The sequence below is a fragment of the Triturus cristatus genome, chromosome 5_2, assembly GCF_964204655.1.
Source record: "Triturus cristatus chromosome 5_2, aTriCri1.1, whole genome shotgun sequence".
NCBI lineage: Eukaryota > Metazoa > Chordata > Amphibia > Caudata > Salamandridae > Triturus > Triturus cristatus.
In genome coordinates this window covers 34788636-34803332 of record NC_140588.1, presented here as the reverse complement: position 1 = coordinate 34803332, position 14697 = coordinate 34788636, and the positions used below count along the sequence as shown (strand labels likewise).

Here is a 14697-nt window from a genome sequence, read left to right as displayed (position 1 = left end):
CTTCATTTGTACTAATTCTGATATATTCTGAAACATCAGCTCACTACTTTTTTTTTTGTGTATTAGAAGAAAAAAAACTTCCTACACCCTCACCTCTTAAATGGATATTCAGCAGGATTGTCACATAATTTCTATCACTTTGAAGTCAGAGAAAGGAAAGTAAACACCAAGCTCCCTGAAAGACAAAGCCTTAAATGTAACTCTGTCTTTGAAGGCACAGAAAATGTGAGGAGACAAGAACAAGATTTAAAGGCCTGTTTAAAGAAAGTGAGTTTGTGGAACAATACAGTAAATAAGGTTTGGGGAACGGGAGGGACAAACTCAAGTTGGACAGCATAGGGCAAATAAGGCTAGCAAATAGAAAGCCAGAAAATGTGAATACAAACCACAGAGCCATTTGTAAGCAGTGGGTGGAATGGATTCTTTGGTCAGGTTTCTCAGTGTCCCTCAAAATGTCTTTAGCAAACCAGACATCTGCACTGTCTGGCAGGCTGCGACCGATAGAGCTGGCCGAGTAGATTCGTCTTGGGAAACTGATCGCTAGACGGCATCCACACATCTTTAACATGTATGTAGCGGAAGAGAAGGCTCAACCTATTATGCTTGCTGTGTGCCTACCAGTAGCAAAGGTGTGACTTTAAAACATGCTTCTTCATGGTGTCCTTGAGAACCTATTTTTCATATTTTACCCATCAGCGATTTGTGAATTTTTATAGTGTTTTGTAAGTTGTCTATACTATATATTCTGCTCTATAAACGTTTTACACTACAGATAATTATGTAACTCATTTGTACCTGGTTTATTTTCCTTACTCAGGGTTACAGAGTCCAGTATAACATGCCACATGTTTCAGTGATCACTCTGCAATTCTCTGCGTCTGTTTGAGTTTACGATGTAGATTGAGGTTCTTGGCATGTAATAGATATTAGTAAATGTTTTAGTATTACTGTCACATGGTGATAATTGGATATGATGTTTGAAGCATTAAAATATTTTACATTTAATTTAGAAAATAACAGTGTGTTTGTTTCATGTCTAGATGTAAACATAAGACATTCAACTACAGAAACCTTCCCACCACATCAGTTGTGATTGCATTCTACAATGAAGCATGGTCGACGTTGCTGAGGACGATACACAGTGTTCTAGAGACATCTCCTGCTGTACTCCTAAAAGAAATTATACTTGTGGATGACTATAGTGATAAAGGTAACAAATGCTGACGTAGATTGTAGACTTTTTGCACAGTGTGAAAAGAAAGGATGTTGGGCGGTTACAGATTAATAATTTTTTTTTTATATTTAAGTGTATTTGAAGTCACAGCTTGAAGTTTATATCAGTGGTTTGGAACGAGTTCGCTTGATAAGAACTAATAGGCGAGAAGGCCTGGTCCGTGCACGATTAATCGGAGCCACGTATGCCACTGGGGATGTGCTCACATTCTTAGATTGCCACTGTGAATGCATTGCTGGATGGCTAGAGCCACTACTGGAGAGGTATAGTACGATTTTCTTTATTTATAGAAAATAGAAAATGATATATATGTTACAAACTCAGTTCCTCCCAAGGTGTGATAAAATATACCACACATGTGAATTAAACAAAATAAATTCAACTAATTTCCACTTGAGTGTTCCACTTCTCAGACTCATCACATTTATCCCTAATTTTTCTTTTTCATAATATGTATTCGTTTTTGGTATCAAAACATAAAAGCAATCGCCATAAAACAAACGTTTACATTACATGGTGTGACCCTCTGAACCGGCTTAATCTCTTTATAATTTATCACAGCACCCATACAACATCATTATTCTTTTCCTAGTACGTTTCTCTTCCAACCACAATGTTGCCTAATCTAACTCAATTTGTGTAAGCCGTTGTCTCGCCAAACTACTTAGGTCTTCTGTAGCCAGTTTCCGAGTTGCGTACATCGTTGCATCGATTCCCTTGTATTCGATCTGTTCCTCCCATGTTTTGGAGTGCTTGTGTTGGCAGTCCCTTACCTGATATATCGGGATCTCCACTGTCATGCATTGATCTAAGCCATGTGCCCAATCCGGTGATTATGCCTGCTGCGAGTGCCTAGTGATGTTCCTCTTCACCCTCACCAACCCCAAGTGAAGCAGTGCATATTTATATCTATTGGAGTCAGCTTCTAACGGAGAGTTGAAGCAAGGCCAGTCTGGGATCACTCTCCAGTTGGTGACCTATAGCTTCTCCCAAAATTGTCCACGCTAAGTCCCAAAAGGAAGTAATACCAGGACACTCCCTGTAGGCAATAAATACAAGGATATTGGTGATTCTGCCCTTCCTGCCTGCCACAAACCCGAAACCGGTCCCAGATGCTTGTTTCCGGTCTAGCAAGGACCCGGCTTGGCAGTTCTGTTCCCATGAGGATCAGGGTCAAGACTGATTTGCATATGGCTGGGTCCAAACTGGGGTGGCGTAGTGAGCAAAGGAACAATGGATTTAACACAGATCTCCTGACTGTGGGGAGAATGTGTGATTTATTCCACATTCCGGTCATCATTTGTTGCTTCTGCATGGCCTAACTTACGTCATATATTTGCAGTGCAACTTCATGAGATGAATAAGTTGGAATCATGTTGCACTAGAGGCTTTGCTGGAAGGCCATCCTATTTGCCCACTTCTCCTCTGAGACGTCCCCAGTATCATTTTGCCAGGTGTGTCTTAGTGTTTAAATAGTATTCAACATATTAATCACTAAGGAGACCATGATTCTTAATTTCTCAGTTCTTGAGACTTTTTCTAGCCTAATATCAATCACTAGTCATGGTTCAAACTTCAATATGGTAGAGTATGGTCAGAGGACTGGGAAGACTGCATCTCTTTGTATGCGGACGACATTTTTCTATACCTAGCCTCCCCCCAAAAATCCCTCTGCAGTGTTCTTGATATATTTACGGTCTTTGGTAGATTCTCGGGGGACTCAAATAATTGGAATAAGTCACTTATGTACGTATTCAGTGGAGAACCTCCCCTCTAGTGATTGCCCAATACAAATACCGACATCAGGTTTTAAATACCTGGGGATATTCATCACAATAGAACCTAAGTGCCGTTATGACCGTCACCTGCTCTCCCCATTATAGAGATTAAGACGCGACCTAGCAAGTTGGAAAGAGCTCCCACTCTCGATGTTGGGAAGAGCCGCTCTTTTTAAGATGATGGCGCGGCCACGTCTTCTATACGTCCTGCAAAACTCCCTCGATGTGGTCCCAGTAAGGTACTTCAAGGTGATTGAGGGACTGCAGCGACAGTTATTGTGGGAAGGTAGGCCCCGTATAGCGCTGAATAAACTGGTTTTGCCATGGTACGATGGAGGAATCGGTCTCCCAGACCTCAAGAAGTATTAATGGGCTGCACACCTAGCAGCCATCAACCAAGGTACTTATCGGAGTCCCGATGACCCGGGGTATGCCATGGACCGATGGCAATTACCTGGGGGAAACTATAATGGAGCTCTATACTCTAAACCCCACAAATTCCGCCTTACAGGACCAACAAACCATTCAGTCCAAATCTGGCATGCAGCGACCAAAAGTCTGGGGTGGGGGCGGAAACTCACACAGGCAACACCGTTGTGGGACTCAGAACAGCTGGGGATGTTGAGAGCCTCGAAGGGGTTCAATAGCTGGGATCTCATTGGGATCTCAAAAGTTGGAGACCTATGGACGAAGGGTAATGTACTAACCTTTGAGGCGCTCCAGCAGGAGTACAAGTTAGCTAACTCCGAGTACTATAGGTACCTACAGATCCGGCATGTGTTGAAGGCACACCTGGAGACAGGCTCCTCTCCCCCGGAAGCTTCGCCCCTAGAAGATAGGTTGCTGGACGGCTACCTTCCGGAAAAAGCGATCACCATGACTTATAAAAAATTGATAAACAACTCTCCAGATCCCCTGGTGCAGACGAGGGAACATTGGGTGGGTGACGGGCTGGAACTGGACGAGGAAGAATGGCAGGAGGTGGTGGCCTCCCGCGGGAAGTGGCCATTTCAGCAAGACTATGACTCATCCAGCTCAAAATACTCCACAGAGTATATGTTGCCAGGCCCTGCCTAGTCCGTATGGGGCAGGCGGAGGAAGGAGGGCGCAGAAGGAATTGTGACCAATTGGGCACTTTCATGCATATCATATGGGAGGGTGAACACATCCAACAAGACTGGGGTAGAGTGCACGAAGTCATGGGGGAGGTGTTAGCAATGACTGTCCGTCCTGAAGCAAAGAGGTACCTCCTAAATGTATGGGAGCCAACTGATCTATCAAGTAAAGACAAACTGTAGGCTACATTGGGATTTATGATTGCCAAGCGAAATACAGCACAGCTGTGGGGAGCTACATCGCCACCTAAAATTGTCAAGTGGAAAACAGACATGGACTGGTGCATGTTCAGGGAAAAGTCTGTATATACAGCACGGGGCTGTCCCCCAAAAATGGTCAGCTGTCTGGACCAAATGGAATGTGTACAGGGGAAATATTTGTAACCCTCCCGAAGTTCCCTCAACTGAAGAATGTTTCGATCCGTAAAAGTCTTGATCACCTGTGTTTTATGATTGTAAATCAATGTAAACATGTGCATATGGATCACTGCGTCTTCTCTCAAGTGATATCTGTAATGTCGAGCTGTTTTTGTTTAATAAAAAGAATTATAAAAAAAGAAATATGGTAGAGTAATAAAAGCTATGCCTACCCTCAAACCACACCTGTCTGACCATGCCCTCATCTACATGATCTCCACATGAACTCACTTTTGAAACCAGCACTTTCTGGTTGGCAGAAGGGATGCCTTAGCCAGGCAGAACCTACTGCTCCCAGCAAGGGCGGGTGATTACACTTGATGTATAACTTGTACTCACCCTTGGGTAGCTTGACACTGATCGCTCAGGCTTAAGTTAGAGGCAATGTGTAAAGCAAAAGCACAACAGTCACTAGCAACAAATATACTGAGCATCACAAAAGAGACTTCACACAGGATTTGTGTAATAATGTTTATATTCAACATTCAACACATATATTAAATCAATAGCATGGACATCATGTACTTTTGTCCCCCCACCGAGAGAGAGCAACATTATGCAGTGTGACACGCTGTCCACCCCAGACCCACCCTAGCAATCCTGATTATACAATCCCACATGGTTATAGGGCACACCCTCGGTCACAACGATATCAAAGATATGTACATATACGAAACTGGCAAATTTTGTAGCAGCACCGCGGGATGGAGTCGCGCAGATAAACCCAATTTCAAATGTGTTATGTTTATGGCATGAAATCAACATATAAAGCGGCACCGCCGGCCAGTGTTGTGAATCTTAGGCGGTCTGCCGACTATCACTCCCACTCACACACACACTCACTCCGCTACACAGTGCAACAGATATTAGCCAGTCTGTATGGAATGCTCTTGCACACATACGCTTTCAGCACCCTAACGCAGTGCTACTGGTACCCAGCAGACAGTGCAACAGATATTAGCCAGTCTGTATGGAATGCTCTTGCACACATACGCTTTCAGCACCCTAACGCAGTGCTACTGGTACCCAGCAGGTCAATGGGTTACACCCTGCAGACTCCCTACCCCAGCATCCCTCCACCCTCTAGTTCACCCTGACTGGCCTATACCCTCGATGGAAGATAACTAACACCTCCTCCCGGATACTAGGCCGCACTCGGCTAAAGGTACACTTAGTCTGGTCCTCGGGAAGCAGTTGAGGATATGTAGCAAGTTTTAATTAGGAGGTAGGCATAAACAAGGGTAATTTAGCAGCCACTCAGGAAGTTCACCCACAGGTCTCAAAGGACGATGGATTCATGCAGTCTCTTGATCCTCTTCCAAACTGTCTCTGAAGTGTTCCTTCAACTCACTCAAAATCTCTCGCTACTACCTGGCGCAAAGATGTCTTCGGGAGGGGCCAGATGGGGAGAGGGCAGTTGTTACGCTGCAATGAGGGTGAAAGGGAAACAACCGATGAATGGGGAATAACACAGGGTAACCTCTTGGTAGAAGGCAACCTGACAGGTACACATTGATCAGGGTTGTGTCAAGGCAATCCGGGCACAGCATCTGGTGAGCATTTGTATGGGTCGCATTAGACACTTCAGGTCTCAAACACAAAGAGTTTTAAATTCCATACCACCCTGGAAATTAGGCTCAATGACCGGTGCACGTTGATATGGGTTGCACCAGGCGATTCTGGGCACACACAGCACAGCGAACAGTTGCTAATTCCGTACCTCCCTGGAAATGAGGCACAACGTCCGGTGCATGATGATGCAGGTTGCACCAGACCTGTTCGGTCTCAAGTTCAGCAGAGCCACATGAGGTAGAATGAGGCACTACTCCAGGTACACCCCAACCTCCTAGGCCACCGCATGCAATGAGCATGCAGTAGGTGTGATGCAAACGATCAACAACGCGGGCCCCGTGGAGTCCCGCAACTAGAGAATCCGCTCACCACCAACAAGAGGCTGAGTGTCAGGGTCTCTGCGGTACAGGAACCAAATGCCAAGATTTCTGGGGCTCCGCACTAGACAGTCGGGTCTCCAGGCACAAGACTTAGTTCCACGCTCACACAACTCTATCCGATTGGATTCAGTTGCCGATGTGGGCTTTGCTCTTCAGATGTCAGTGGTAGATGGTGTAAGTCCCTCACGAGTGATCTTTGATGTCCCTGGTAGCTCTGTAAGAACAGGAGGCCTGCTGACGGGCCCTTGGAGAGCACACTTTAGGGTGCCACACTTCAGCAGGTCTTCAGCCCAGGCCACCCATTATTCAGAAAGGGCATGGTGTCCCCTTTAATGACAGTAATCCTCTATGTGCACAACAGAGTACTCTGGCAGTGTGCATCACGCAGTCTGGGTTCTCCAGTCCTGTACTCCCCACAAGCGTATCTCACCCCATGCTGCAGGATGGCACCAGTGATTATACTGTTGTGTGCCTTTAAAGTTAGGGGTGGTTTAGGGGGTTTCCCACTGAACCACAGATTTCTCCCCTAAATTGTAGGCCTGTCTGCCACGAGGCTGTAGAATGTAGAGCTAAATCTTTAGTGGGGTCATGATCTGGCTCTTAGAGGCCATGTGTCAAAAACTCTTCCTTCAATCTATTCCATTCGACCCTCAAATGGCAGAGGTCTGTATTCCAATTGTATGCCCATGGTTTACTGCTGTTGCTGGGGAATTCACAATGTGCTTCTCCGACCCTTGGTGTCCACTGGCGCTAGGCACCATGGCACCCAAGACTCTTAGAACATAGATATGCCCATATTCTTTAAGTGTTTTTTCTAAGCGAGTAATGCCAAAACCACCTTTACCCCTAGAAAGGGTTTGGCATGGCAAATCTATTGATAGTAAACATCATGAGGCTGCTCCACTGCAATCCACTATTGCAGCCCGAAGTAATGTCAACCACTTCCCCATGTTAACCTATGGGAAGAGCAAGCCTCGTAGGTAGTGAAAACACACACAGGTATTCTTCATTACCTGGGCGCTAGTGCGCACACCGACCTGCAATGGAATGTGTATGTCCGGTGCGGACCCCCACCCCACCCGTGTGTGTCCGGTGTGGACCCCCACCCCACCCCCGTATGTACAGTGCGGACCCCCACCCCACCCCACCCCCGTATGTCCGGTGCGGACCCCCACCCCACCCCCGTATGTACGGTGCGGACCCCCACCACACGCCCGTATGTACGGTGCGAACCCCCACCCCCGTATGTAGGGTGCGGACCCCGAGCGCTACGCGCTGGGGGTCCGCACCGTACATACGGGGGTGGGGGTTCGCACCGTACATACGGGCATGGGGTGGGGGTCCGCACCGTACATACGGGGGTGGGGGTTCGCACCGTACATGCAGGGGTGGGGTGGGGGTCCGCGCCGTACATACACGGGTGGGGGTCCGCGCCGTACATACACGGGTGGGGTGGGGGTCCGGCGCGTCCGGCCACGGGGGGCTGGGGGTATGGCGCGTCCGTCCGCGGGGGGCTGGGGGTCCGGCGCGTACATACGGGGGCTGGGGGGGGGTGTTCGGCGCGTACCGGGCCCCATTTTCCTCACGCTTCGTGGCGTACTTAGCTTTTCCGGCACTTTTTGGGTGCCGTAAAAATATAGCCTTCCGGAGTGCTGTCGGTACGAATCGTACTTGCTGGTACGTAAAAAGCTGCCTGACTCCGTCCGCATGTCGCGTACGCACCGTCCCGGATCACATTTGTATGTGTTTTTGTGTTGGTCGGTGTTTTGTACGAATCGTACGGAAATGGTGTTTCCGTACAAATCGTACTTGCATGTTTGTATGGTGTTTTTACCGGGGACGAGTCGGACGGAGAAAACGCTCCGACCGACGGTTCGTACCCGGTTTCTCCAGGATCGGAATCGGCCCCTATATATTTGCAAACAATATTAATGACTTCGATATTTTCAAAAACGATATTTCTCACCTTAAAGTCGATATTCTTGACCACGATATTCTTGCTGTCGATATTTCTGTATCACAATATTTCCAACTCGATATTTATGTATGTCGACATTAAAAACTCGATATTCTGTCTGTGCACCAGGTTTAACTAACACAGGTGTCCATGCGTAAGTACAGGTCAGCTATGGCAGAGTGCACATGCAGTCAAGGGCACCATAGGTACAGGTGCACACATGTGGCAGCCTGCAATGGCAGGCTGCTCATGATTTTAATCATGATGGATGCCAGTGCGCACACAGTGGTCTGCGATGGCGGACCGGGCCCATGGGCTTACCCTGGCCCTCGCACATTAGGTGCAAACTCGCACACACTATCCAGCCCGCGCCAACTGGACACAGGTTGACCCCTTACAGGTGCGATAGAGCACACCCGGCCATCGAGGGCACGCCGGTAACCTCACCACTGGCACCAAAGGTGCAAGCGCACAGACATAGGCCTTCAAAAGCAGGCCTGCACCCAGTGTTAACATACCTGCGATACAGGTATGCACCCACCGGCTCATGAAGGCAGGACGGACACCTATCCAAAATGCCAGAGGTGCCAGAGCGCATCCTCCAGCTTGCAGCGATAGGCTGGACACATACTCGAAACAGCTTAAGGGCCAGTGCACATAGTTAACACCCTGCAGATGTAAGTGTGCACTCCCAGGTCTGCATTGGCAGACCGGCCCATGTTTTAGAACACTGTGTCAGCGCCTCTTCCTAGCCTGTGTAGGATGGTGCACCCACTTCCACACTCGCTTGACAGTGAGGACTTGCTCAGAACCCTATACCACACGAGAGAACTAGCAACACCCCAGGAGTATCCCAGGGGAAGAGGAGCTCCTCACTACCTGGGCAGGGAACATCCATATGTACCCGCCTGGCCTTCAGCCTACCACCCCCATGCGCACTTCAGGGCTTACCTGGGGGGGAGGGGGTGCCCTCATGGCATGGGACGACCCAGTCAGGGTTGGCCGAGGCGTAAGTGAAACCACCCTAGGCAGAGGCGCAATAGTGCCCTGATAGATGGTTGACAGACCTGTGGATGGCACACTCAGTTCTACATCCCAATACTAGCCAGTGCCGTACCAGCCCCGGGAATGTGGTGTACCTGTTTATGGGGCTCGCGTGGGTACAACACCTAAATCCATCACGTACGCACCCCCTGCCTAGTGCGGGTGAGGTGTCCCCCTGCAAGAAGGAATGTTGCCCAGATTCCTGCGGTCATCCGGAGAGACTAGGAATATAAAAGAAAACCTTTTGGGGTAAATTCCCCCTAAGAAGGGCCATGTTCAACACTCACCAACCCTGAGACATAAATTACATCCCAACTTCATCCCTTTTTATCTCAATAATGTATACAGTTGCCACTTTATTCATCTGTCGCAACTCCTTCACCGATCTGAAGAGCAGCCATTTCCAACTTTAAATATTTATGCCTCTGACATCCCACTTCCAACCTTGAATTCTTCCTAATATCCCTTCAGTGAAACCAACATGCCATTGCAGTTATACAAATTGAAAAAGTCCAGTATTTCTCAGTAGCTTGCAACCTTAAAAGAGCCAATCGGCACCCAGTCAGTGCTTAATTTTCCTGACTCCCTTGGGATTTATGATGCTGTTCTTGATTTGTTCAACTCCTACCTCTCCAACCATCCGCTTTCTATCTCTTGGTGCTCTGTCCGTGTGCACCCTCCTATCTGTGAGCTTCCACCAAGATTCTGTTCTTGACCCTCTGCTGTTCTCATGCTGTACCTCTATCCTGAATAAAAGTATCCCTCATTTCAGCTTCTGCCTTTTTTTTTTACCAACTTATCTTTATTTAGTTTTTTAATGTAATCAAATTAAGTCCTATCGTCAAACCAAGGCCCATTCTTGCTACTTCCACTCATGTTTGAGTGACTTACAGCAATGACGTGGTCCCATCCCACCCCCAAAACAGTAAGAAAAAACTACAAAAGAAATGGATTCAGCTTTCCACTTTTAATGCGTTCAGTGCTTTCAAGCAGGATGGTAGCCATTAGGTCTCCAGGCTTCAAAGTTCCCAATAGAGTCTCAACTCCCTCAGAGATCTGGGGTATAAAGGCAGACAAAGTAAAGTTGTTCCAGTAAACTGATTTACCAAGAAATGGACAAACAAGAAGAGAAATATGATAATTTGAATGAAGACAGTTTTAACTACTCTCGATTGTTCTAAGCAAGCAGAAACGGAGGGAGTAAGGCAGAGTTAAAGCGCAGCAGGAACGGAAGGAGGTGTCACCAGGACGACACTGAATGGCAGTCTTAGAGTTCAGGTAAATGGAGAGTGGTGGGAGAACAAATGTAGTGCCGTAAAGTATTTAGTGCCTCATTATTTCCACATCTTTTCTTCCCTGTGCTCAGCAAATCTAAAAATGAAATCCTCTACTCTGATGATCTGCTTCATATTTTCACCCTCTTTCCCTCTTTCCCTGCTTCATAGCCTTTTGATTACCAATTTTCATCGTAGATTAGCAATCAATATTCCTACATGGATATGTATTTCTATGTCATAATCATCATCTCTGTATCAGCTGGTAGTACAAGATATAGCTGTCCCCACTTTCTATTCAGCATGGCAAAAGAACACAACCGTGCTGTTTACAAACTAACTACCTGCTCATGGATTTCCACAAATATGTTCTTACTCCTACCGACAAATTCCCGCTTCTTTTTTACTATGAGTGCTTATTGCCTCGCCTCGCCATGAAGCCAGCCTTCCGATTCCTCCTCCAGGCACGTTGCCTCAGTCTCAGCCAGCGCCTAGGCACAATTTAAACTACTAAGCCTGGTATATAAAGCATCAGTGACATTGCCAATAGCCTCTCCGTCACATCCCAACCAGGTCTTTACTCCTTTGAACTCACCAGCACCCTCTCCTCCACACTCTAACAAGATCTTAAAGATCTGTCAACCTTCACCTACTCACAATACCCAAATCCCCCTAGGCCCAGCTCAGTTTTCACTGTCACTGCTTGCCCTACTCCACCTGAGCAGGCTTCCTCGAGTTTAGGTCTACACCTCTGTCACCAACTTTTAAGACGCTACTTCCTAAATAAGGATTGACACCAAACACACCCTTTAATGTCGTGTCCCTATGCCTCCTTCTCACTCGGCACCCACAAATGTGGTGTATGTAAGAAATGTCTGAATAATTATCTTTCTGTGACGTCAGTTTTCCCATTCCACCATCCATAAATTCACACTTCTAATCTATATCAAGCACTGCAACTGTATTTTATGATTTGTACCGAAACTTTTCTCTTGTACAGCGTTTCTGTTCAAAGTATATTGCTGGGGAAAAAATAATAAATTGAAATGTTACAGATCCGTACTTGCCCAGGGCCGACCTTGTCTGAAACCACATCTCTCTATGTATTTTATTCAATCCACTTTTCATATGGAAGAACACCAGAAAGGGCTATGCTTTAAAAAGATGAACATCGTTGGTCCGTTTTCAGCAACAGTACCCCCATGAGTTGTGGCCTTAACCTGGATTTAGTGATTTACACATCGTGTTTAACCCCTTCGCTGCGAGGCCTTTTCCCCCCTGTGCTAAGCCTTTTTTTGGCTATTTGGGGTAGTTCGCGCTCAGGCCGCTGTAACTTTTTCACCACATAAGGTATCCATGCCAAATTTGCGTCCTTTTTGTCCAACATCATGGGGATTCTAAAGGTACCCAGGGTTTGTGGATTCCCCTGGAGGGGACCCAGAAATTAGCCAAAATACAGCAAAAATGTGTTTTTTGGGGGAAACATGGGAAAAAAGTGCTGCAAATATAAGTGTCAGTTTTTTTCCCCTGCAAATGATTTCAACAAAGGGGTTTGTGGGGCTGAAATCAACATTTTCCCAGCTTTTAGGGCATGACAGACTTTTGACAGAAAACCAAAAATGTTTTAACAGCTTTGGCATTTTACCGGGATATAGCCTATTTTTGCTATTTTGTGTGCTTTCAACCTTCTTCCAGACAACATTCTGAATTCAGCAAGGGGTCATTTGTGTAGATCCTTCAAGGTTTCTTTATAGAAATCAACAGTTAAATATAGGAAAAATTGAAAATTAGTTGAAAAAAGCAGCCATTTGTGTCAACGTTTTCACCTGTAACTTCTTTTAATTATGTCAGTTGTTTGAAAGCAATATACCGTTACATCCGCTGGACCTTTCTGGTTGTGGGGATATGTAGGACTTGTAGGTTTACCAAGATCCCGACAAACCCAGAGCCAATAACTGAGCAGCGTCTTGCAATGTTTTTTTTTATTATGTACCGGGTATATGGCAATTATTCTGGGAAAATGTTTACATGGAAAAATCAGTATGAAAGACACCTATGCATTTCTGAAATAGGAACAAAATATAGAGTTTAGAAACAGTAGATATTTGCACATTTCCGAAATTGGGAGTACCCATACTAGCATGAGAATTATAGGTCATTTTTCAAAATGACTTCTTTTTTACACATTGTATTTCATTTGGAAGGCAGAAATGCATCGAAAGTCAATAGGTAATAACAGTTGCTCTACAATTCTGTGTTACCCTAAGTCTCCCGATAAAAATGGTACCTCACTTGTGTGGGTAGGCCTACTGCCCACGACAGGAAACGGCTCAAAACGCAACGTGGACACACCACATTTTCACAATGAAAAATTACGCTTTTTTTGCAAAGTGCCTAGCTGTAGTTTTTAACCCTAGCTCTGCCAGCACCTGGGGAAACCTAGCAAATCTATACATTTTTGAAAACTAGACACCCAGGGAGATCCGGGATGGGGTGACTTGACTGGCTCTCGCCAGGTTTTGTTACCCAGAATCCCTTGCAAACCCAAAAATGTGTCCAAAAAACAAATTTTCCTCACATTTCTGTGATTGAAAGTTCTGGAATCTGCATGGATCTACAAAATTCCACCCACCCCGCGTTCCCCAAAGTCTTCCGAGAAAAATGGTACCTCACTTGTGTGGGTAAGCCTAGTGTCCGCGATAGGAAATGGCGGAAAACGCAACGTGGACACACCACATTTTCACAGTGAAAAATGACCCTTTTTTTGCAATGTGCCTAGCTGTAGTTTTTTAACCATAATTTTCAGAAATGTTTGGGTTTGGTACTTTTCCAAGATGGCTGCCAAGCTTGGGCCAAAACCCCAGGTGCCCCCACCCCCCAAAACCAGGTTTTGTTATAGCTAATTTCGAAGTCTCCACAGTACGATTATGGCCATCTTCTGTTGCAGCCACTATGCCTACCCACACAAGTGAGGTACCGTTTTTATCGGGAGACCTGGGGGAATGCTGGGTGGGAGGAAATTTGTGGATCCACGCAGATTCTAGAACTTTCCCACACAGAAATTTGAGAAAAAGGTGATTTCTTTCAGTGAAATTTAAGGTTTGCAGGGGATTCTGGGTAGGAGAATGTTGGGGGACCCACACAAGCCATACCTCGCTGGACTCCCCTGGGTGTCTAGTTTCCAGAAATGTGTGTGTTTGGTAGGTTTCCCTAGATGGCTGCCCAGCCCAGGGCCAAAAACTCATGGGACCCCCCTTGCAAAACCAGGTTGGTTTGTGATAGGTAATTTTGATGTCGCCTCAATAGGTTTTGGGCCCTTGCCTGTCGCGGGTCCTTGACCCACCCACGCGAGTGAGGTACCATTTTTATCGGGGGCCTGGGGGAACGTTGGGTGGGAGGAAATTTGTGGATCCACGCAGATTTCAGAACTGTCCCACACATAAATTTGAGAAAAAAGTGATTTTTTTCAGTGAAATTTTAGGTTTGCAGGGGATTCTGAGTAGGAGAATGTTGGGGGACCCATGCAAGCCATACCTCGCTGGACTCCCCCGGGTGTCTAGTTTCCAGAAATGTGTGGGTTTGGTAGGTTTCCCTAGATAGCTGTCGAGCCTCAGGCCAAAAACTCATGTGACCCCCCCTTGCAAAACCAGGTTGATTTGTGATAGGTAATTTTGATGTAGCCTCAGTAGGTTATGGGCCCATCCCTGCCGCGGGTACTTGGCCTACCCACACAAGTGAGGTGCCATTTCTATTGGGATACTTGGAGAAATGCTGGGGGGTTGGAAATTTGTTGTTACTTTCTACAGCGTGAACATTTGGGTACAATAATGCAAAGAAAATGTGACAGTCACATTTTGAGGTTTGCAGGACATTGTGGATAAGATAACTTGTTGGGATCCACAAGAGAGACATCACCATGTACTCCC

At 46.3% G+C, this 14697-nt stretch overlaps 1 protein-coding gene across 1 annotated transcript in view; it reads left to right on the top strand.

Moving 5' to 3' along the window:
- Positions 1–14697, top strand: part of GALNT4 (polypeptide N-acetylgalactosaminyltransferase 4) — a 755766-nt gene that overhangs the window by 403105 nt on the left and 337964 nt on the right. Inside the window, exons 4-5 of the mRNA XM_085606793.1 lie at positions 1041–1210; positions 1308–1497. Coding sequence (XP_085462919.1) covers positions 1041–1210; positions 1308–1497 — 360 coding nt within the window. The remainder of the gene's footprint in view (positions 1–1040; positions 1211–1307; positions 1498–14697) is intronic.